The sequence below is a fragment of the Mastomys coucha genome, unplaced genomic scaffold (assembly GCF_008632895.1).
Source record: "Mastomys coucha isolate ucsf_1 unplaced genomic scaffold, UCSF_Mcou_1 pScaffold6, whole genome shotgun sequence".
NCBI lineage: Eukaryota > Metazoa > Chordata > Mammalia > Rodentia > Muridae > Mastomys > Mastomys coucha.
In genome coordinates, this window is record NW_022196912.1 from 91309756 (window position 1) to 91333507 (window position 23752).

At 45.6% G+C, this 23752-nt stretch overlaps 1 protein-coding gene across 1 annotated transcript in view; it reads left to right on the plus strand.

The window, feature by feature from the left end:
* Positions 1 to 23752, plus strand: part of Mthfd1 (methylenetetrahydrofolate dehydrogenase, cyclohydrolase and formyltetrahydrofolate synthetase 1) — a 71995-nt gene that overhangs the window by 42243 nt on the left and 6000 nt on the right. The window contains exons 13-26 of the mRNA XM_031356422.1: positions 130 to 176; positions 1038 to 1145; positions 1263 to 1337; positions 5119 to 5221; positions 8053 to 8129; positions 9115 to 9255; positions 11157 to 11225; positions 11774 to 11885; positions 11980 to 12119; positions 15084 to 15125; positions 19332 to 19432; positions 20181 to 20358; positions 22858 to 22965; positions 23419 to 23571. Of these exons, the coding sequence (XP_031212282.1) occupies positions 130 to 176; positions 1038 to 1145; positions 1263 to 1337; positions 5119 to 5221; positions 8053 to 8129; positions 9115 to 9255; positions 11157 to 11225; positions 11774 to 11885; positions 11980 to 12119; positions 15084 to 15125; positions 19332 to 19432; positions 20181 to 20358; positions 22858 to 22965; positions 23419 to 23571 (1454 nt within the window). The remainder of the gene's footprint in view (positions 1 to 129; positions 177 to 1037; positions 1146 to 1262; positions 1338 to 5118; positions 5222 to 8052; positions 8130 to 9114; positions 9256 to 11156; positions 11226 to 11773; positions 11886 to 11979; positions 12120 to 15083; positions 15126 to 19331; positions 19433 to 20180; positions 20359 to 22857; positions 22966 to 23418; positions 23572 to 23752) is intronic.

The window sequence follows — 23752 nt, forward strand, 5'->3', positions numbered from 1 at the left end:
GTCCAAGTGACTGGAAAGAGTAAACAAATAATTTGCTTAGTAGTTATGAAAATGGGTTTGTTGGTCTTTGGATTCCAATTCATGGAGAAGCAAGTTAACCTGAGTGCCTGCTGTTGCTCTGTCCCCTAGGTGGCGCTGCAGGAGGCGGCTATTCCCAGGTCATTCCTATGGAAGAGGTGAAGCAGCCAGGGTTTGCCTGAGCCCTACCCTGTATGATAGATTTTCCTTTCCAGAGATGAGATTTTTTTTTTTTTTTCTAAATGCTTAGTGTGAACTCCACTTGTTTTTTTGGCAGGAACAGTATATTAAACAAATAAAAAAGCCGGGTGGTGGTGGTGGCACACACCTTTAATCTCAGCACTTGGGAGGCAGAGGCAGGAGGATTTCTGAGTTCAAGGCCAGCCTGGTCTACAGAGTGAGTTCCAGGACAGCCAGGGCTACACAGAGAAACCCTGTCTTGAAAATAACAAAAAACAAAACAAAATCTTTATTTGTTGACTTGAGACAACAGCTTGGACTCAGGCTCTACCCTTCGATGGGGATAATCATTTTAAGCCAGCAAACACATGCCGCATGGTCTCCAGTGTCAGGGGCCTGGGGGATTCAGGAGCAGTGCGGGAACCCAGAGGAGACGGTGCAGCCTCTGATCTTGGCAGGGGTGGGAGGGTGGGAGTGAATGAGGGGCAGGAGGGGGAGCAGCGAGGGGGGTGCTCTGCTCTCTGCACACTTATGTGGAGAACTGCTAAATCCTTCCCTGGGAGTTGTTTCAAGGGCCAGATAGCTGGGCATTGGTTTTTCTTCAGTATTCACCGTGTAGTTCATTCAGGCTGGCCTGGATCTGGTGGCAGTCCTCCCTCAGCCTCTTAAGGGTGTCAAGCATTTGCTTGGCATATCGAAGCCCACTCGTGAGCCTGTCCACGAGCGGCGCTCCAGCCAGCACCCACTGGTGTTAGTGCAGAGATTGAGTTGGTTGTGGGAGGCTGCAGGTTGGAAAGGCAGAGCTGCTAGAGGCTGCTATGGCTTCTGCTCTTTTCTAGTTTAATCTCCACCTCACTGGTGATATCCACGCCATCACTGCTGCTAACAACCTTGTGGCTGCTGCCATCGATGCTCGGATATTCCATGAGCTAACCCAGACAGACAAGGTAGGATGGGGGGGCGGGGGCAGGGGCAGTACCTGAATTAGTGCTGGTCCCTTGGGTGCTGATGCAGGTGCCATGACAGTAGGACCCCCTCATCTAAAGCTCTTCTCTTTCTTTAAGGCTCTCTTTAATCGTCTGGTACCTTCAGTAAATGGAGTAAGAAAGTTTTCTGACATTCAAATCCGCAGGTTACGGGTAAGCTTTTGCCTACTTGATAGATGATGCCATAAGAAATTTAATTAAAGATAACAAAGATTGGAGGCAGAGGTTTCCCTCATTCCTTTATAAATTATAGTGATTGATTGTATAGTAAATACAGCTAGCAATTAGTCCTCCGCTAAGAAGAGAGGACGGAGGCTTTTTAATGTGAAGATTGAGGACGCCGTCGTGGAGATGTGCAGCTTCTGGAGTTTGAATCCCTGCTCTCCCTAGCCTGAGATCTTGAGGACAAAAGGAGCTTATTAATGCTCGCCCTACATAGATAAAGGACTCTGAGAGTACTAGTGACTTCTGTGTTTTATTTGAATTTCTATAGTATATACATAGCCGTGTAAAAATATTTATATGTGTTAAATGTAGGCATGTGTGGGTCACAGTACTATGTAGAGATTAGAGGACAACTTTTGGGAGTCAGTCCTTAATTTCTAATTTGTTGTGGCAGCATGTCTCTGGTTTCTGCTGCTATGTAGAATATCATTCTCTAGTCTCTTTCTGTCTTGTGTAGGAGTGCTGGGTTTATAGATGTGCACACCACATCTGGCTTTACCTAGGTTTAAGGAATTGAACTCAGGTCATTGGGCTATTGAAGCAAGTGCATTAACATTCTGAATATTCTACTCAAACCTAAATAGTCCGCAAACACATATTTTTACCACATACCTTAGTAATTCCTGTCTTTGATTTTTTTACATGAAAAAATGAAATTTGGCAGTCACACAAAAACCCATGCATACATGTTTTAATGACTCTATTAATAATCTCCCCAAAGTGAGAAAAATCTTCAGTGTTCTTCAATGGATGAATGGTTAAACAAATTGCGGTACATCTGTGCAATAAAAAGAAATGAGCTGCTGAAAGGCACAGCGACTTGGTTGACTCTCAAAGGCATTACATCTAATCAAAGAAGCCAGTATCAGAAGGTCATAGGCTGTGCTTCCATTTATCTTCCGTGAGACAGAACATCAGACTGGTCTATGCCAAGAGTCATGGCCCAGGGATGGTGTAACTATAAAGGAATAGCACAGGGGTGTCCATGTGTGATAGATTCTATTGGAGTAAGGAAATGGTTTATATGTGTGTATATGTGCACATATAAGCACTCGCTGAATGGTGTGTGCTGCTTATCAACAGTTCTGTTCAGTTTATTTTTAATTCTTTGCCACCTACCTTTTCCTCTGCTATTCAGGAGTACACTGGGCTCTCGTGCTTCCTAAGCTCCTACTGAGCTACATCCCAAACCCTGAAGCTTTGTGGGATTTTGGTTGGTTGGTTTTGATATTTATTTAGTTCATGGATGCATGTGTGAGTGAGTGCGTGCGTGCGTCCTTGGAGGCAAGAAAAGAGCATCCGGTCCCCTGGACCTGGAGTTCCAGACATTTGTGAGCTGCCATGTGGGTGCTGGCCCCTGAACCTGGGTCCTCTGTGTTTTGCTGCTGCAGGAATAACCATGGAGGTTTCTTTACCCAGATACGGTGTTTACATGCTGCTCTACTTACAACTCTGTTGATAATTTTTGTATCTGGGTTTTTGTTTGTGGTTTTTGTCGCCCACCACAACAGTTTTTGTTGAGAATACACTAGCTAGTTTTCAAGCAGTTTGATATTCCTTGGCTTGTCTTTTTACGCCTCCCCTGAAACCTGTGCTTTGGGTCCATCAAGTGTTACCCCATCATGACAAAGCCGTATTCCGTGGTGTGCTGGGGTACCATGGGAGGAGCAGGTGATCTGTTACCCTTCCGTTTATAAAGGGACCTCCTCTTGTCAGTAGGGAGAAGGGACAGTTCACTCAAGGAAATTAGATCTAGAGATGTTTCTGGGTGCTGCAGTTCCCTTTACAGGGATCTAACTAGAGCCTGGGTTTCTGTCCCTCTCTCCCAGGCACTCTCCTGCGTACTTGCTGCTTCCATGGTGAGGGTTGTGGGGGTGGCGGGTGCCTGTGTTTGAGATGGAGTCTCACCGTATAGCCCTGGCTGTTCTGGAACTCTCTGTGTAAACCAGGCTGGCCTCAAAGTCACAGAGACACCTGCCTCTGCCTCCACGTCCTGGAACTGAAGGTGTGTGCCACCATGCCCAGGTACAGAGAGTTTTCTCTGGTCTTCTCACCTTCATGAACTTAATCATGACGCATGCCCAAGGGCCTGTCTTCCAGGTGGTTCTAGACCTCATCAAATTGACAGTTGAGGGCTCAGTCAGAAGCGGGTTTCTGCCTTAGTTACTCTTCCTGTGGCTATGATGAAAAATACTCAGACAAAAGCAACTGAAGAAAGAAGGCTCGATTTTGGCTCACTGTAGGAAATGATAGCCCATCATGGTGAAGAAGTCCCAGCAGGTGGAGCATAAGGCAGCTGGTCCCATTGTATCCTCAGTGGAGAAACAGAGAAAGAGTGTTTGCTTAGCTCCCTTTTTCATTTTTTATACAATGCAGACTCACAACTCACAACATATCACCCACAGTGGGTGTGTGGTCTTCTCACCTTCATGAACTTAATCATGATGCATTCCCCATGGGCATGCCCAAGGGCCTATCTTCCCAGTGGTTCTAGACCTCATCAAATTGACAGTTGAGACTGGCTGTCACCTCCAACAGCAGGTTGTTAGCAGGGTGACACAGCTGTTTGTGGGTTTCTTTGAACAGCGGCAAGTTCTAGGCTCATGGGACATCTGAGGTTTGCAAGTTCTCATGCAGTTGGGGCACACGCCTTAATCCCAGCTCTCGGGAGGCAGGCAGATCTCTGAGTGGAAGGCCAGCCTGGTCTACAGAGCAAGTTCCAGGATAGATAGCCAGAGCTACACAGAAACCCTGTCTCAAAGGAAAGGAGAGGGGAGAGGAAAGGAAAAGAAAGGGTTTTGCTGGGGCTCCTGTCTGCCGAAAATGAGAAGGGGATTGTTTGATAAGCGTTTTCCATTTTAAGAAGTGACCCTTGTAGACACTAAATAAAATTTAAAAGTACCTAACTTCTGTAAGGAAAAAAAAAAATAAAAACCTTTTTTGTGTAAGAAACCAGCGAAAGTATTGAGCCACAGAAAAGCATGTAAAAGAGTTTAAATTGATTTTTTTTCATTGATTGTTGCTCAGATTTGCCTTTCCTAAAATTTGACTTCAATTGGTTTTCTTGGGCTTCTCAGTCTGATTTTTAAAGCTGTGCATATTGCTTTTCATTTCAATATATTTAGTGAATCCAGAAATGCATTGTAATAAATCTTGGTTGGGGCTGTTTGGGCCAGGTTGAGGGAAGTCTCTGGAGCTCAGTTACAGAAGCAGACATACCAAGTGGGCCCAGGAAACAGCCTCTCGGCTTAGCCAGGAGATCGGTCACAGTTTTCTCTTCTGGGTTTAAGATGGTGGCATTCCAAGGGCATGTGACCGGCTGGATTCATTTATAGTCCTTGATAAAGGTCAATTTAAAAAAAAAGTATGCTTCTCTGTTTTGTCTTTTGGGGGGTGGGGTAGGGGGTTATATTAGTTTACAGTTCAAAATACAGTCCATCATAGTGGGGAGGCTGAAGCAGCGGGGGCTTGAAGCAGCTGGTAACATCACATCTGTAATCAGGAAGCAGAGGAATGAATGGATGGATGGATGAATGCTCTTGTTTTAGTTTTGGTTTGGTTTGTTGAGACGGGGTCTGGCTGTGTAGCCCTGGATGTCTTGGAATACACTGTGTAGGCCAGACTGCCTCAAACTCAGAGATCTGTCTGCCTCTGCCTCCCGAGTGCCGGCTCTTGTCTTATTTTGTGTTTTAATTTCCTTTCTTTTCAGAGGCTAGGCATTGAGAAGACTGACCCCACCACGCTGACAGATGATGAGATAAACAGATTTGCAAGACTGGATATCGATCCAGAAACCATAACATGGCAGAGAGGTGTGTACCCAGCCCAGGCTGCCCAGCCCAGGCTGCCCACCCCCTGTGCTTTGGTAGCCCCATGTCTCTCCCACCCCCACGATGCTTGTCCAGAATGGTCATATCCTTTGCTTTGCTTGTCAGCCTTCTTAGCTGCATTTTAGATGTCCTTTTGTGGGGTTGGTTGAATGTCTGTCTGTTCAGTGTTGATTGAAATGAGGATTTCAAGGAAGTTCATGCATAAACCAAAAATAACATTTCTTAAGTTTCAATTTTATGCAGAAAGTTTGGGTGTCATGAAGTGGGAAAATGATGTCTAATCACTTGAATCATGTGTGCCTTTTATTCTGAGAGTTCTCTGGCACTGGTGACTTGATTTTTCCTGTATCTCTCCACCCTACTAATCATTCCTCCTTTTATTAACTCCTCCTGGAGCACACTCGCCAGCCTTCGGCCTTTAGACGTTTGCCTGACTTCATTGCCCTATGTTGTTTTCTCTGAGTACAATGAGCAAAGCTTTGGATTTTATTTTCTATCCATCAAACCATGCAGAATGCACCAGAAGGCCAACTTACCAACTCTTTTCTTGTTTTTATTGGCACAGCGACTGTTAATGTCCAGTTTGTTTGGAGTTTTTGGTGTTTGTTTTGATCATGTAGCTCAGGCTGGTTTTGGGTTCTCTATGTAGCCAGGGCTGACCTCCTGCCTCCACCTCTCAAATGCTGAATTACAGCCGTGAACCCACCAATGTACCATTCTTTAAAAGAAATTTTGTAGATTTTTTTTTATTTTTATGTGTATGGATACCTTCATCTATGTCTGTTTAACATGTGTATATAGTGTCCACAGAAGCCAGAAGAGGACTTCAGATCCCCTAGAACTGGAACTAGACAGTTGTGAGCTGCCATGTGGGTGCTGGGTATTGAACCCGGATCCTCTGGAAGAGCAGCCAGTGCTATTAATCATTGAGCCGCCTCTCTGGGCCCCATTTTAATTTCTTAAATATATTTATTTACTTACTGTGTGTACTTATTTTCTGCACACATGTTTGAGTGTCATATCCAAGCCTGGTACCCAAGGAGATTGGGCGAGAGCATGAGATCCTCTGGAACTGGAGTTACTGTGAATGGTTATGAGCTGCCTGCCGTGTGGCTGCTGGAAGCTGAGCCCTGGTCTTCTGCAGGTGCAATGAGTGCTCTCAGCCATGGAGCCGTCTCTCCAGACCCCACTGCAGTATTTTTAGAAGAAGGAAGCTCACCATCTGTTATGAGAATTTAATACATTGTTTAATCATTTCCCTCAGCGTGTATATGTGTGTGTTTAATCATTTCCTTTAGCGTGTATACGTGTGTGTTTGGGGTTCACGTGTAGAGTGTGTCTTACTATGTAGCCTACGTTGACCTTGAACTCTTGATTCTCAGCTTTGCATGAAGTGACACATCTGGCTACTTTTTCCTTTCCTTATGTTTATTGGTTTGCTACAAAAGAAGGAATTAGGGAAGAGCCTGTTGGAGACTTACATAAGCTCTATATGCATCACCCTCCCTGAGCCTTCATGTGTTAACCAGCTTGGAAAGTGATTGTTTTATACAACTAAATATATAAGCAGTGGGGATGGTGATGTTTTTATAGGTCTTCAACTTCACCTGTTCCTCAGTACACTGGGGGTGGTCAGTTCCTCTGGATGGGGCTGAAAGTTACATCCCTCTAGTCGCTTGACTTTGCAGTGACCATACCTTCCTGAGGTGCTTCATCTCCTTAACATTCCAAGAGCTCTGGGAGCCTGTTTCTGTGAACCCACAGCAAAGATGAGATATGTCTTTTTTGATTCTGTACATAGGGAAAGGAAAAGTAGGAGTCCACTAACCAGTGAGGGGTAAGGAGTCCTGGGAAGTGAGGTCTGGGTCAGCTGGTGGTCATTCTGCCCAGGTTACCTGAGGTTATACAAGGGGGTGTGTGGTCTATCATTACCAGAGAATGTGCTAAGGAGAGGCCAGGCCTGAGACAGACCTGGAGTACTTAGAAGGCATTTGCACTTGGTCTGAGTTGGCGGCTCTTGTGTGGGTGTATGGTCAGTGAGTCACCCACAGAACAGTACACACCTCAGCTTTTTCATAAACTGGGTCGCTCTGTGTTTCTTGGCTGATAGAGAATGTGCTTTGAAGTAGAGTGCAGATTTCATAATTGTTTGAATTCTTTAGAAGGGACGAAGCTTAACCACTCTGCATTCCTTTTGCTTTAAGCGCCATCCCTCTGCGTTTCTGGCATGTGGCCGTGTCTCTTATACCGTATTCTAGCTTTGTAGTCCATTTTGAAATCAAGTATTAAAAAAACTATTGTTAGACTAGATTTGTTGTTTTAAAACTCTGTTGCTAACGTGGACATGGTAATGCACACCTTCAATCTCAACATTCAGAGGGCAGAGACGGGGATCTCTGTAAGTTTGAGGCCAATATGGTCTACATAGTAAGTTCCAGGGTTGCCAGAGCTTCATAATAGAGTCATATTGTTTCTGAGACAACAACAACAACACACACACACAGACACTCACGTGCATGCACACATACTAAACTCTGTTCCCACCTTTAGCTTTATGGTTCTTACATCTTTATGGAATTATTTGTTTACTTTTGAGACAGGGTCATGCCCCCTAGCCCAAGAAAGCCTTAAATTTATTATCCTGCCTCGGCCCTCAGAGTCCTGGTGTTCCAGGTGTGTGCTATCTACCCTAGTGTTTCTCCCTCCCTCCCTCCCTTTCTTTAGTAGGCTGCCTTACCACTGAACTATATCCTCACTCTTTTATTCATGTACCTTCTCTTAAAAACTGTTCCTGCCCTCCCTTTCCACCGTAGTGTTGGACACCAACGATAGATTCCTGAGGAAGATCACAATTGGACAGTCTCCAACAGAGAAAGGCCACACACGCACGGTAACTGTTCATCTCCAGTAATTGCTCCATGGGAACTAGCTCCCACTGCCTCCATCCTCCTCCATCGCCTCCCCTACGACCACACCGGCAGGTGTTGTTCTGCCTTCTCCCTTTTAAAATGGAAGTGAGTGGGTGTGGCACGGAGCACTCTTGACAGCTTGTGCAATAAATCCATGTGTCACCTGTGTGGTTTTCCCTCAGCATTCTTTCCTGGAGGTGGAGAACCCCAAGTGAATATTCTTGCATATAAATTAATTAAAAATGTTTCTTTTCTGTGTCTGTTTGACTGTATATATCCTCAGTGTAAGAGTACCTGTTTTGTCCCCTTTGTGTTAGAGAAACTAACCAATATTCTAAGCTGCTTTCATGGGGATAAAATGATAGCTCACTGGTCGTGCTACAGCTTTTTAGGTCTCAAGCAGCTCAGACTGGTCTTAAATTTATTATTCTATCTGAGGATGACTTTGAACTCTGCTCCTCCGTAAGCTGGGATTATAAGCATGCACCGACCACACCTGTTTTCTGAGGTGCTGGGGATCAGGTGCCCAGGGCTTTGTGCATGTTGGGCAAGTGCTCTGCCCCAGGGCTGCAACCCCTAGAACACTGACTTTTTTTGTTTGTTTTGTTTTGTTTTTTGTTTTGTTTTGTTTTTGTTTTTTTTCAAGATAGGGTTTCTCCATATAGTCCTGGCTGTCCTGGAACTCACTCTGTAGACCAGGCTGGCCTCGAACTCAGAAATCTGCCTGCCTCTATCTCCCAAGTGCTGAGATTAAAGGCATGCACTACCACTGCCTGGCAGAGCACTGACTTTTAAAAAATGATTATTCAAGACCTGTGAACAATTATAAATTTCTCGACTGTTGGACAATTACTTAGTTATTTTTGTTCCGTCCCTGTTAGCTATTTGCCTAAGCCAAAAGAGATGCCTCTGATATTCATCCTTCTGGTTTGACACAAAGGGTCTTCTTTATCTCTTTGCCCACAGGCCCAGTTTGATATCTCTGTGGCCAGTGAAATCATGGCAGTCCTGGCCCTCACTAGTTCTCTGGAAGACATGAGAGAGAGACTGGGCAAAATGGTGGTGGCATCCAGTAAGAAAGGGGAGCCCATCAGTTGTGAAGACCTGGTAAGTGACAGGCAGTGTCTAACATCCCGGGGTCTCTCAGTGATTGTTAAAAGCAGAGATACATGCTCTACTCAGAATGTTGCCATTAACTCATTAACTGATTTTGCTCATTGCAAAAATTATGAAATTTATATTTTTAAAAGTTCTTCTTAGTAAATGATAGTAGTGGTGTTAGGCTCTTGTAATGGGCTACAAGTGCCAGGTTGTGGCCCGCGCAGTCGTCTCCCCAACAAGAAGACACAAGGACACTAGGATCCTTCTGCAACAAACATTTATTGCCCTCATCCAGAGGGAAAAAGGGGCGAGCCAATAATCGGCACTGCTTATATACACTACAGCGCTGCGTGTCCGCCCATGATTGGCTGTTTGCTCATCACCCCATGTGATGCCCCAGGATGGGCCGTGACTTGGCATCTTTTCATTCTACGCACATGCGCAAACAGTTGTTTACCAGGAGTCAACAGCGGAAGTAGGCGCCATCTTGTCATGGCGAATGCCTCTCCAGCTCTACCGCTCTCCACATCAGGTGACTTGAGTGATGCCTTCTTCCTGCAAGTATCTTTCTGAGCAAGCCCTGACTACAGTTTCTGTGAACACCTAGAGTCCAAGTGTTTGCCTTCCCATGAATGGCACTTGGCTTGGAAGAACTCATTGGCCAGTTTGGCCAATAGCCTTCTAGCTGAGTCTCTTGTTTGTTTGGTGTTTTGTTGTTGCTGTTTCTTTAGACAGGGTCTCTCTATGTATGTCTTGCTGTCCTGGTATGCTATGTATGTAGGTATGACTATGTATACCAGACTGGCCTGAACCTCACAGAATTCCACCTGCCTCTGCCTCCCAAGTACTGAGATTAAAAGTGTCTGCCACTATGCCCATGTAGCCCAGGAAATTCCCAAATCAATAGCAATCCTAGTTTTTAGCCCTACCCCATCCCACCCCCTAACCCCAAGTCCTGGGATTATAATAAAGCTCCTCAATCTTCCAAATGCTGCGACCCTTTGATACAGTTGCTTTCACTGTGCTGACCTCCAACCATAAAATTCTTTTTTATTACTACTTTATAACTGTAATTTGGTTAGTTATGACTAATAATATATTTTTTAAAGATTGAGGTTTGCCAAGGAGTCATAACTCTCAGGTTGAGAACCAACAGATCATAAGCGTGCACTACCTCACCTGCTTTAGATCAAAAATGCAAAGGACTATTTGTGTCAACACACACCAGTATAGCTGGCATGATGGCAGACAAATTTAGAAAAAGGGAGGAAAATATTAACTTTGTTTTCACAGTTAATATGTGTTTTAAATTTTAACACCCAGACCTTAAATTTAGAACCACATTAATGTTGATTATAAAGGAGAACTGTTCATTGCTCAGTTTTACTTCGTGTTTGCCACTGGTTTTGTTTAGTGATGATTAGATGCCTTATTAGGGGAAGCTGGATTTGGGAGTCAAAATTAGACTTCTGGCTAGGGTTCTGGCTTCCGCTTTGGGAAACATACATTGATTTTGACTTATACCATTTCTGCTTGGATACCAGAGTTATAAATAACTCATTGCTGTTGGAAGTACCATATCTACACTAAACTGGCCTAAATGGATTCCCCACATCAGCCAGCAGCAGAGCTTGACTGAGGTGCTTGTTTCTAGCGCCCCGTGCTTTTTCAGAAACCTGCTTGCGTAAGCCGTTCTCACTCTGCTTCTGCTCCCTGCTAGGATAACTGGTGGCTTCCTAGTTCAGCCAGGAAAAATAAGAAATAAAGATGAATGGCTGAGATTAGGTGTAAGCACTAATTGTTCCAAGATGGTTAAAATGAATGAGAAGCCTGGAGTGCTTAATTCTGGTTTCAAGAGATTGGATTTCTGCTAGCATGAGTTGATGCTTCACGGGCTTGTCTTGCAGGGTGTGAGTGGGGCGCTGACGGTGCTGATGAAGGATGCAATCAAGCCCAACCTCATGCAGACCTTAGAGGTGAGCTGGGTAACTCCTGGGTCCAGAATTCACTTCCTCTACTTGGAGCCAAGAGATTATAACGCAACCTTCCCTTGCAGAATCAGACACTTTTTTTTTTGTTGTTGTTGTTGTGGGAGCATTGTGTGTGCCACAACATGCATGTAGAAGTCAGAGGACAACTTCAGTTTTCTCCTGGCACTTTTACTTGGGCTTTGGGATTTGAACTCAGTTCTCTAAGCCTGCAAGGCAATCTCCTCTATCCAGTGAGCCATCTTGCCATCTCATAGAAACCTTTTCTACTGCTCATCTCTTTCCTTACTTTCCTTCGTCCTATAGCTGGGGTGAGAGGGTGTTGCTGAACTAAAATAGATATCTTTGGGGCTGGAGGTATGTAGGTCAGCAGCTGAGTGAGCATTTACTTGGTATGCAAAAGGCCCTGAATTTGATTCCCAGCACTGCTGTGGAAAAGGAGTGGTTTCAAATTCCAGCTAAATCCTAGCTTTGGCTCATGTGACCCCATTGTGAAGCCAGGTTGGCATTTACTCATGACGTCATGGTCTCCGCAGGGCACACCCGTGTTTGTCCACGCTGGGCCTTTTGCCAACATTGCACACGGGAACTCCTCCATCATTGCAGACCGGATTGCACTCAAGCTGGTTGGCCCCGAGGGCTTTGTGGGTGAGTTCTCATGCATCCTCGGTGGGCGGCCATGCGGTTATCTTCCATCACAGAGTGGCTGTGGTGATTTTACAGTTGCTCCTCTCCCTTGCAGTGACGGAAGCAGGATTCGGAGCAGACATAGGAATGGAAAAGTTCTTCAACATCAAGTGCCGGTATTCTGGTCTCCAGCCACACGTGGTGGTTCTGGTTGCCACTGTCAGGGCTCTTAAGATGCACGGGGGTGGCCCCACGGTGAGGACCAAGGACTGGGAGAATGGCTGTTAGGAAGGAAATCTCATGAGTTGTCTCTGGGTCTGCCTGTGTTCCTATGCTCCTATTTATGCTTATGCTGGATAGGGTACCAAAGGCCAGGGGTGGCCATACACGAGCCATATCACCCTCAGGGACAGATCCTCTTGCGGCATTTTGAGGAGACCCAAACTGTCTTTATGACTGCCTATCTAATCCCCTCTAAGGGCTTGTGCTTGGCCCTTCTGATATAAAAAAATAAACAGTGTCAACCAGTTATTTATAAATCCAAATCCAATTTTCCTTCTTAATATTGCTGCTGGCAGCCAGCCAGCCAAGCACTGAGCTAAAGCAGAAGTCAGCTTGTGAGTAGCAGTCTTGGCTGACAGGGCTCTGGGAGCCTGCAGTAAGTTGTTGTGGCTGCCAGAGGCCGTGAAGGAGAATGGCAGGACCTCAGGCTGGTCCAGGCAAGGGGTGGGCTCACCCAGGATCAGCTCCAGTCTGCACTTGGTATATTCTTCTGAACTCTTGTTGCTTAGAAATAACACTTATAGTATTTTCCCATCTCCCCTTTTTTTGTTTGTTTGCTTGCTTGCCTTTTGAGACAGGGTTTCTCTGTGTATCCCTCCCTGGCTATCCTAGAATTCACCATGTAGACCAGGCCTCACTCCTGCCTTTCCTTCTCCTCCTGCCTCTGCCTCCTGAGTGCTGGGATTAAATGTAGTATCATACCTGGCTTCACATCTTTTCTTCAGATTAGCATGTAAATTTGCTTGTACTGTTCATTGTAGTATTAAATTTCTGCTCCTTAGTCATTGGTATTAGGGAACAAAGACCTCCCTTGTCTACAAAATAGAATCTATTTCATGGTGCAGTGGCATATATTTATTCTTATATAGCAAATCTCAAGTGTTTTGGATTTTTTTTCTTCTTTGTTTTCAGGAGGGGGGTGGGAGAAGCTGTCTTAGGGCCGACTTACAGTTTCAGAGGTTTAGTCTGTTATCACCATGGGTAGGACTCAGTGAAATGCAGAGACATAGTGCTGGAAAAGGAGCTGAGAGTTCTACATCCTGATCTGCAGGCAGGAGGTGACTGTGTGCCACACTGGGTGTAGCTTGAGCATGAATGACCTCAAAGCCCACCTCCACAGTGACATACTTCCTCCTACAAGGCCACACCTCCTAATAATCCCTTTCCCTATGGTCAAGCATTCAAACACAAGTCTGCGAAGGCTTGTGCCTATTCAAACCACCAGGGTTACACTGGGGATTGGAGCCACAGCTTTGCATATGCCTGACAAAATTTTACTACCAGGCCTTTAGAACCTCATTGTACACTTAAAAATTATTGAAGGCCTAAAAAAACCTTTTATTTATGTACATTGTAGCTATTAATATTTAGTATATTTGAAATTAGAACTGATTTACACGTTAACATAAAAAGCACTTTAAATGAAAAGCTGCTATGTGTTCTGAAACAAAATATAGGCACTGTCCAGTCTTCCCATCTCTTCTGTGTCCACTTCACTAGAAACAGTGGATTCTCTTCTGCAGGTTACCTTTGGAGAGGTCGTAGTCCACTCAGTGAGAAAGCAAAGGCTCCATTACAGAAATAGTTGTGGCCTTGGGCCCCTGGAAGGCTTGGGTCTCTTGACCACAGTTAAGGCATTTTCCTAACCCCACCATGGCCTCGGGCAGCCCTTAGCAGAGTTGCCCCTGACTAGACTTTCCCAACCTAGGAGAACCCTTTCTGCTAGGAATGCTAGGTGGGTTGTGTTCTGATCCTACGCAGCACTCCTGTCTCAAATATACTTCAGTCAGCATCCTCACTCCTCAGTGTGACCAAGGACAGCTAAGAGTGACGCCCACAAAGCCTTAAACTCACTAAAAACATCAAACCCTTGAGGGAGGGAGAAAATTTTTTTTTTGTAACTCAATTATGCAGTTCTTGAGTGTGAACTGTGTAGGTGACAATATTATGTTGCAAAGTCAAAAAGGTTGACCCTGCCAGGGAGTCTGAGCCTCTACCTGGCAGTCCTGAAAGGAGGCTTCGCCTGTCCAGCGCTGTCCTGGAGCCAGACGTGTGGGAAGTTATGTGGAAGGTCACTGCTTCCTGTTTATCTTCCACATGGCCTTTCAAGAGTCACAACACCATAAACTGGACATGCAGACCTCAGTCTTCCGGCCGGAAGAGTAGAAGACCCAGCTAGAGGCTTTTTAATCACTGTGTTGCCTACCATGACCACTGGGTCAACCTTGAGCCATTTTGCATGTTCCATACAGTAGCGTTGAGCCAGATCAGGACGCAGGCCCTTCCTCCTAGCGACAGTGGGCTAGCTGCTTTAGAGTTCATATATACCTCTAAGTCTGCTCTACCTCAGAGGAAGAAAGTCTGGCCATCGTGCCCCTAGCCCCTTTTCTTGGGCTCAGGTTGGCCTCCAACTGCTAAGTTGTGATTCTCCTGCTTTGTCTTCTGAGTGCTAGGGGGTCCGGGCACACACTCGCTCTTGTTTTCCCCTCTTCATTGTTCTGACATCACAGCTCACCCACACCCTCCTGCCGAGGCATGAGCGGCCATGCTCCTTACAGGCCTGACCTTAGACATCAGTAGTGACTTTAAGGGCTGATGGCTGTGTTTTCCCCCCACGCACACTCTTACTTCCATTCTACTGGTATGTGCCTCATTCACTGGAATCAGTGGTCCACCACAAGCATATTTCTGTCTACCTCGGCTTTCATCCATCTGCGTCGCCCCCGCCCCCGCCCCCCATCTCAGCTCACAAAGAACCACCTGACTGCTCACGGCTCTATGGGCTCATGCTCAAAGTCCGCTGGGCAGGAAACCGCCTCAGCTGCTGCCGTGTGTTCTCTGGCGCGTGCGGCCGCTTGCCTGTCACAGTGCACTAAGCGCTACTTTAGCTCCAACCGTGAGTAGGAAACATGCCTGACTTTTGTTCCTTTCTTCTAGGTCACCGCTGGACTGCCTCTTCCCAAGGCTTACACAGAAGAGGTAACTACGGTTGTTTCTGATCAGTTGTCCTAGGAAAGCGCATCCTAAATCAGCATGTCTTAATGTGGAAGACAAAGGGGGTGGGGCAGGTCCTTGGGGGTGCTGGAGGAAGAAGCCTGCCGAGCACTGGAAATCACATTAAGGAAGTAGCAGTGAGTAAATTTGGCTCACGGAGGATGGCAGAAAGCCATTGCCTTAGACCAGTCGTAGGCAGTTTTGCTCCCAGGGAACAAGGCTATATCTGGAAGCTTTTTGTTGCTATTTGTCAGAGATGGGAGTCTTATTAAGTAGTCTAGGCTGGCCCTGAACTCCAGTGCTAGGATTAGAGGTGTGCACCCCATACCTAGCTAGAGAGAGTTCATACCTAGCTAGATTTCTGCTTGTTACAACTACTTCCAGAAGTGTTACTGGCATCTGATAGGTAGAAGACAGGGATGGCTGTTAAACAGCCAAGGTGTGTAGGGCACCCCCATTCCAGTAATAAAAATGACAGTGCTGGAGTTATGAAGCCCTGCCCTGGACTGTCACGAAGGAGTCCTAAATGCCATTTAAATCAAGCACAAGGAGAGCTTTAGAAATAACCTTTCTCTCTGCAAACCCAAACCCAAATTAAAGACCTGAGACAGAGCCAGTAAATGCCCTGGTTGAGTTTGGAGGCACATCTTCTGTAAATGGATTTGGTCTACTGGGCAGGAGCTCAAAGAGCAGGCCTGAGCTCTTTTTGCTTCTTCTTCATACTGATATCATTTACCATCAAATAAACATCCCTAGGGCCACTGTGAGTGATTACATAACCGATGGGCTCTTGGATGAGATGCAGGGTCAGCTGCTGTCACCATTGATTGAATCTCTCTGTCCTTCTGGAGGCTCTTACATTATCAGGCAGTGCAGGGTCAGTGTATGGCCCCCCCAGTTGAAGTTTGCAAAATTGACTGGAAAAAAAAGATGGTTGGTGCCTTGAGTCTGCCTGTCTTCTGAGCTGTGATTTGCCTTTTATGGTCATCTGTGTGATTCAGGCGTAGGAGGGGAATTCACAGCTCTGGCCCTCCTGCTACCCCACAGCCTTTCCTGTGTCTAATTACAGTGACTGCCCCGAACTGGCCCAGCTGGTGTCTTCATTTAAGAAATTCAGCTTATTTAAAACTGTTCTCAGTCAGTCTTATATATTAATTGTTGTTTTATGTGACTAGAGGTAAAAACAAGAGTGCGCGCTAGACCGTCAGATTACAGTTAAAGGGGATCACAGCTGCTCGTTTCCTGCTGATTGCCTTCCTACCCTTTCCATTGTTTGAGGTGTCTAAACTCCAAGTCAGAGTGCTAGGTTTTCCTCATGATCCAACATGTCTCTATGAAGACAGCCACATTTTTTCTTTATTTATTGGTTTTTCTTGAGACACAGTCTCACTTTATAGCTCTGACTAATCTGGAACTCACTCTGTAGCCCAGGCTGGCCTTGAACTCACAGACATACCCTTGCCTCTTCTTGAGTGCTGAGATTAAAGGTGGTGCCACTACACTTAGCCATACTTCTTATTTTTTAAAATACTTATATTTTGACATTGCACTTACTTTTTTTTTATTTTGATTTTAGGGCTGGGATCAGATCCAGCACTAAGTGGATCTCATGCATGCTACCCTAAAACCTTAGTATTTTAAATGATATACCTTTTACAAAAAGAAAATTAGACACTCTAAGAATAGTTTTTGAAATGGGTTTCCTTTAACAGTACATATTCTCTTGACTAGGGAAATAGCTTCATTGGTAGTATGACTGTCATGCATGCACAAAGCTTTGGGTTTAATCCCTACTACTGCACAAGGCCAGCCAAGCTAGGGCATGAGTGTCAGTGTTGGCACACTTGGAAAGTGGAAGGAATGGAATCAAAATCCTTGACTATATAGCAAGTCTGAGGCGGGCCTGGGCAACATGAGACCCTATACCCACCCATCCATCTATCTATCTATATCTAGATAGATAGTTAAATTTTGGAGAGCGTACCTAGTGGAAGGAAAGAACCAGCCCCTGCAAACTGATCTTTGATATTCACACTCATGCCATGGTATAAGCAACAGTGGGGGACACACACAAATAAACGTAATTTGAAAATAACAAGTGGCCATTCTTGGTGGCACATGTCTTTAATCCAAGCACTTGGGAGGCAGATCTCTGTGAGTTCAAGGACAGCCAGAGCTACATAGTGAAAAAAAAACAAAAAATCTTTAAGGTGTATTTCAAGACAAGAATGATAGCATACTCCTATAATCCCCACATTTAAGAAGATGAGGCAGAAGGATCACAAGAGCCCAGAAAATATAGTAAGATCCTGTCAGGAAATAAGTAAGTAGGGGCCTGGAGCAATGGCTCGGTGGTTAAGAGCAGTGGCTATTCTTCCAGATGACCTGGGTTCAATTCCAGGTACCTATGTAGTGGGTCACAGCCATCTGTAACTCCAGTCCCAGAGAGGATCCAACCCCCTCCTCTGGCTTCCAGAGACACTACATATACATGGTGCACAGACGTGAAGGCACGCAAAACCTATACACACAAAATAATTATATTTTTTAAAAACCTTTTTATTTTTTAAGAAATAAATAAATAGGGACTGGAGAGAGATGGCTCAATGATTAAGAGCAGTGGCTGCTCTTCCAGAGGTCCTGAATTCAGTTCCTAGCACCCACATGGCGGCTGACAACTGTCTGTAACGCTGGTTCTAGGAGATCTAACAACCTCACACACACAGACATGCAAAACACCAATGCACATAAAAAATACATAAAAGGTATTTAATTAAATAAGTAATATTTCTGCTAGTTTCTTTCATTACTTCCCTTTAAATTTTAGATTTTATAGTTTTTGTGGGGATACTTGTAGGGAGTGACATGTGAGGCTATCAGTACACTGCCCAGAGCAAACTCTTATTTCCAAGACTGATTTATGTGCAGGAATGTTTTGCCCACTTCTGTATCCTTTGTCCCTCCTTTGCTTCGTGTTGTCAAGTGCTAGAGTCCTGGGCATGTGCCACCACAGCTGGTACATGTGCTACAGTTGAACTTAGGGCTTCGTGCGTGCTAAGCAAACACTGCCAACTCAGCTATAGCCTCGGCCTCTAGTAATCATTTTTACGGTGTTCTTCTTAACCTCTATGGCTTTTGTGTATATGTGGGAGGTACCTACATGTATGCATGTGTACCATACACATGTCTGGCTCCCTCAGAGGCAGAAGAGGGCATCATATCTCCTGGAACTAGAATTATAAGTGGTTGTTTTAGGGCCCCCCTGTAAGAACAGCCGGTGCCCTTAACTGCTGAGCCATCTCTCCAGCCCCGGATTTTTTTTTTTTTTTTTATTCACATGTCTCCGCGTGCAAGCACGTGCATTGGGTGGGGGATAGAAGGGTGTCTGAAGAGACCAGAAGAGAATGAGCCATAGAGCTGGAGTTATAGACTAATAACTGCCTGACTTGGGTACTGGATCCAAACTCATTTCCTGTGGAAAAACAGGAAGTGTACACTTAACCACTGAGTTATCAGTCCTGCCCAGGCCCCAGGTTATCCCAAATAGTATTTCCTTATTTTATTAGCCTTGGGAAGGCTCATGGTTGAGTTCATTTAATCCTCTGAAACTTCACCGACTTATCACTTGACAGTCTTTATGGTTGGTGGGTCCTGTGCTGGGCTCTGTCCTGATCAAATGGCTGCTACTGAGCAGAGTCTGGTTTTGTTGTACACCTTGGGAGTAAACACACAAGCTGTGCGTGTCATTTAAGTAGAGGCATCAGACTCATCCCCTTCAAAGAACTAAGAGGCCATTGCCTGTTTTCAAGGGTTGGGGGGTGGCGGGGGGCAGTAGCACAGCTTCAGTGCTGTAGACAGGAGCGGCTTCTCCCTCCTCTACCAGCCATATGTGGGAAGTGCATCATCACCGGCCCTCCTGAAGCCCACTACCTCCTTTCCCTTCTTCCAGCTCCAAGACACACCTTCCTGTTTTCATTGCTTATTGATTTGAGACAAGGATCCACTGTGTACCCAGGCTCATCTCAATTTCTCTATCCTCCAGCCTCAGCCTGCTGAATGCTGGGATTACAGGTGTGCCTGCCACGCCCCCGGGGGCAGTGACAAGTCTCTGTCTTAAACGGAGGAGGCAGCTGTTTTCAGGTTAGCTTGCTTTGACCTTACAAGCCGTTTGCTTTTTTTTTTTTTCCACAGGACCTGGACCTGGTTGAAAAGGGTTTCAGTAACTTGAGGAAACAAATAGAAAATGCCAGAATGTTTGGAGTGCCTGTCGTCGTGGCCGTGAACGCGTTCAAGTAAGTGTGAGGCATAAATAGGGAGGTAGCAAGTGCAGTGCCGCCTTTTAGCTCCGTTTAGTTCTTCACTTAACTGCTGTTGGTTACTGCTTGTGGTTTAGCTTGTGGTATGACAGGCACCGTGTGTGTCACAGACACACGTTAGCTCCCGCGCCACTGTGGTCCGGAAGTCACAATTGCTCCTGAGGGCCCTCTTCTCTACTGAGCAACTTGAAGAATGCAGAGGCTTGACAAGAAATGTTCTTTTTGGTTGTCCCCAGGCCCTTTGTGCTTACAGAAGAGCACAGGCTGCACAATGTCTATTTCTCTGGGTCAGGTGGGACGATGTGCTGGGAGAGTTGAATGTATTGAGCTAGAAGTGTTTGTGCAAGAGCTGTGTGGGTTGTTCGGCACTTTCGCACTGTTTAGGGTTTTGCAATAATGCCCTCACCGCAGCGCAATGGGAAGCTGCAATTTTTAAAGCTAGTATTTACTGATTCCCAGTGGTGCACTGGGATTGTTCCACATACTGTATACATATTCCAGTCTAAGCCTCATAAAATCCCTGGGCAGCGCTGTTGTGTTTCTTTCCATTTTTCCCTTGTAGGAGCCAAATAAGTACAGATAAAGTAACTGGCCAGAGGTCAGAGAGCTGAGCTTAAAAGCAGGCAGGACTGAGTGTTGTCCTCGTGGGCTTTAGTGGCCTGAGCAAGGCATACTCTCCCTCCCAGCCACTTTCCGTTCTTTAACATGAAGCCCTCCTGTGCAGGACAGATACAGATGCTGAGCTGGACCTCGTCGGCCGCCTCTCCAGAGAACATGGGGCTTTTGATGCTGTCAAGTGCACCCACTGGGCAGAAGGGGGCCAGGGAGCCTTAGCCCTGGCTCAGGCTGTCCAGAGAGCTTCACAGGCCCCCAGCAGCTTCCAGCTCCTCTATGACCTCAAGGTGGGTTGCTTGCTCCATACAAACAGAACCAAACCCAAGTGAACTCTGAGTACAAAGTGCCCCAAGTGTGGAACTTGTGTGCAACTACAGGTAGCCTTCCGGGTCTGATTCCTTCATGGGCGAGTCACCCGCAACCACAGCCTGGACTCTGAGCTCGAGACATCTGTCTCACAAACACAGACGACCTCACACCCTAACTTTGTAAACTTATAATATATACACCCCTTTGTGGGTGGAGCCAACCATGTAACTCACTGCACCAAAGCCTTTCACTACTGCATCAGCCGGGTAGAAAGAAATTGAAGGAGCTGGCTATATATGGCTGGACATTTTTCTGACCACTTCTTGATAAGGCTTCCTGGTATAGTGCTGCCTTAAGTTCAGAGAAACCCCAGCACCTAAACCAAAGTGTCCCCACAGGCTTCGTCAGAGCCTCCATCACTGAGTCAGGTGACTTGAATCTGGCCTTGCAGTTTGTCCCATAACATGTTGCAGTTAGCTCAGAGAGAGCCATTAGTAATATGGGGTTACATTTCAGGATGTGATGCCAACAGTGATTAGAAACTTTTGTTTAGACCATGGTGTACATTATAGTTCATTCTGCTTGTATTCTTTAGGCTACATTTTGGCTTGGTTTTTCAAAAACTTTGGGAAATAGCCACAAAAGAGACTGGAGCCTGGATTAGATGACTCACTCGCTAAAGCGTCTGCCACATGAGCATGAACCTGAGTTCAGATCCCTAGCTCCACGTGTAAGAGCCAGATGTGGTGGTGCATGGCTATAAATGCCAGTGCTCGCTCGAGACGTGTGCAATTGCCAGCCAGTGTTGCCAAATCAGTGAGCTGCAGGTTCAGTGAGAGACCCTGACACAAAAAGCAAGATGAAGTGGGTTAGGGGAAGTTATCCAAGGTTATCCTGTAGCCTCCATCTGTTCTCCTGAGCACACACACACAGACACACACACACTCTGAAGGAGGAAACACTAATCTTGCCTTTTTCTCTTTGCACTGTGCATATATGTATGCATACTACATGGAGAGTTAGCTAGCATATTCCTATTGGTAATGGCATTCTCCTAGTAAGCTTTGGTTTTATAAATGGCTTTGGAAATCTGTTCGAACAATCATCCTTCTAGAAAATGCCATAAAGATAAATGCACACAAGTAAGAGGCACTTGCAAGGCCCCTCTCCAAGCCACTGTCCAAAGGTCAGGAACCCTAGACCTTCTGGGCCACCAGATGACCTGAAGAGTGAGAGGATGGGGCTTCAGATCCAGTTCTCCAGGAGCTTTTCCCTGTTCTGGAAACTGGAGGCTGCCACTCTGTATCATTCAACATCTGCGAGTCTTAAATCACCCCTCAACCGGAGTGTTTCTGCTTCCGAAGTTCTAAATGTGCCTTGGCATTTAAGACACTCCAATTATAAGATGCATATGAGCATCATCTGCATCTTTCTAAAGCCACTACTGAGAGCACAGTTTCACGTCCGCTTTCTAAAGCTCCCTTGCAAGTCGTCACTGTTTAGTAAAGAGTAAAGTTTGTATTTTATAGGTAGAACATTGCTCTTTTCAAAACCTACCCGATATATTCATTTAGCCCTGGTTGCTTAGGGGTCCGATATGTGTACATCTATACAATGTCTTTATAGACAATAACTTTACATCTGTGAGATATTTTCCACTTAATCAAATCTGGAACTTTGTATTAAAATGGTTCTGGGCTGGCAAGATAGCTTACCAAATAAAGACACTTACAGCAAGCTGGATGACCCGAGTTCAGTTCCCAGAACCCACATTGTTGAAAGAGAACTAACTGACTTCTGTAAGTTGTCCTCTGGTCTCCACACAGGAGCAATGGGAAATGCATTCCCACATGCTCATGTACATACAATAAGTAGATAAGGTGGGTTGTTGTTTGTTTGTTTATTTGTTTTTAATTATAAGAAAATGTTTCTAACCCTAAGCTGGGGATGTAGTTTAGGGATAAAGTGTTAGTCTAGAATATGCAAGACCCCGGGTTTTGGTTAAATGTTTGTGACCCCAAAAAACCCTCAAGTTATTTACACTTGTAGCACATAGAATGCATTGTGTCCCTTTTGGGGGGCACTGATCTAGAATGTCCTTGCTAAGAATCCTCACACGTGGGGCTGGCGAGATGGCTCAGTGGGTAAGAGCACTGACTGCTCTTCTGAAGGTCCTGAGTTCGGATACCAGCAACTACATGGTGGCTCACAACCATCCATGATGAGATCTGACGCCCTCTTCTGGTATGTCTGAAGACAGCTACAGTGCAGTACACCGGAGTGAGCGGGGCTGGAGCCAGCGGGGCCACCCTAAGTTCAATTCCCAATAGCCACATGATGGCTCGTGGCCATCTCTACAGCTACAGTGTACTCATACACATAAAAATAAATAAATAAATAAATCTTAAAAAAAAAAAAAAAGAAAGAATCCTCCTCACACATGTCCAGTCACAGTCCCCTTCTCTCTTGCACACCAGCTCTCAATTGAGGATAAAATCAGGATTATAGCTCAGAAGATCTATGGAGCTGATGACATCGAATTGCTCCCCGAAGCACAGAGCAAAGCAGAAATCTACACAAAGCAGGTAAGTGTCTGCACCTGCACTCTGAACCTGAGCTTCCCAGCCTTGGGACTTCTCCACTCTACCCTCAGATAGCAGCCTCCTCTCCCAAAACACTGGGTTTGAGTTAGAAGCTCCAGCCCTAAATTTGTGTATTTACCTGTAAGTGTATCTGTGCATCTAGAAACGCGCAGGGGCGGGGATTACAGAATGTCTTGCTGGAATACTAAGACACCTCTGTGGTGTGCTGTGTTTGAGTAACTGGATAGAAGTCAGTCATTTGTAGAATATAGCTAAGTACTTTCCTCCTTCCCGTACTGGGATTCTTTTTTGTTTTGGTCTGCAGTAAGTAAACTGGAGGGTGGATAGTAAGGCAGAAGTGGGTGTGCAGGGAGGTAGCTATCTCAGAGCCTCCTTGACAATATCCAAATGTTCCTCGTTGTATAGTCACACCCATATTCTCTTTTTCCCACCCAGGGCTTTGGGAATCTCCCCATCTGCATGGCCAAAACACACTTGTCTTTGTCTCACAACCCAGAGCAAAAAGGAGTCCCTACTGGCTTCGTTCTGCCCATCCGGGACATCCGTGCCAGCGTTGGGGCTGGTTTCCTGTACCCTTTAGTAGGAACGGTAAGTGGAGGCTGTAAAAAGAACCTGTTCGTTTCTTCTCCTCTGAAATGTGTCACACGGGCTGTCAGAGAGTGCCAGATTGCCATAGTCTAGGAGAAAGGTGTAATTAGGTCTATCCTGGTTAATCCTGGTCTTGATATAGACCATGCAGTTACAACTGCACCTACCTCTATGGAATAAG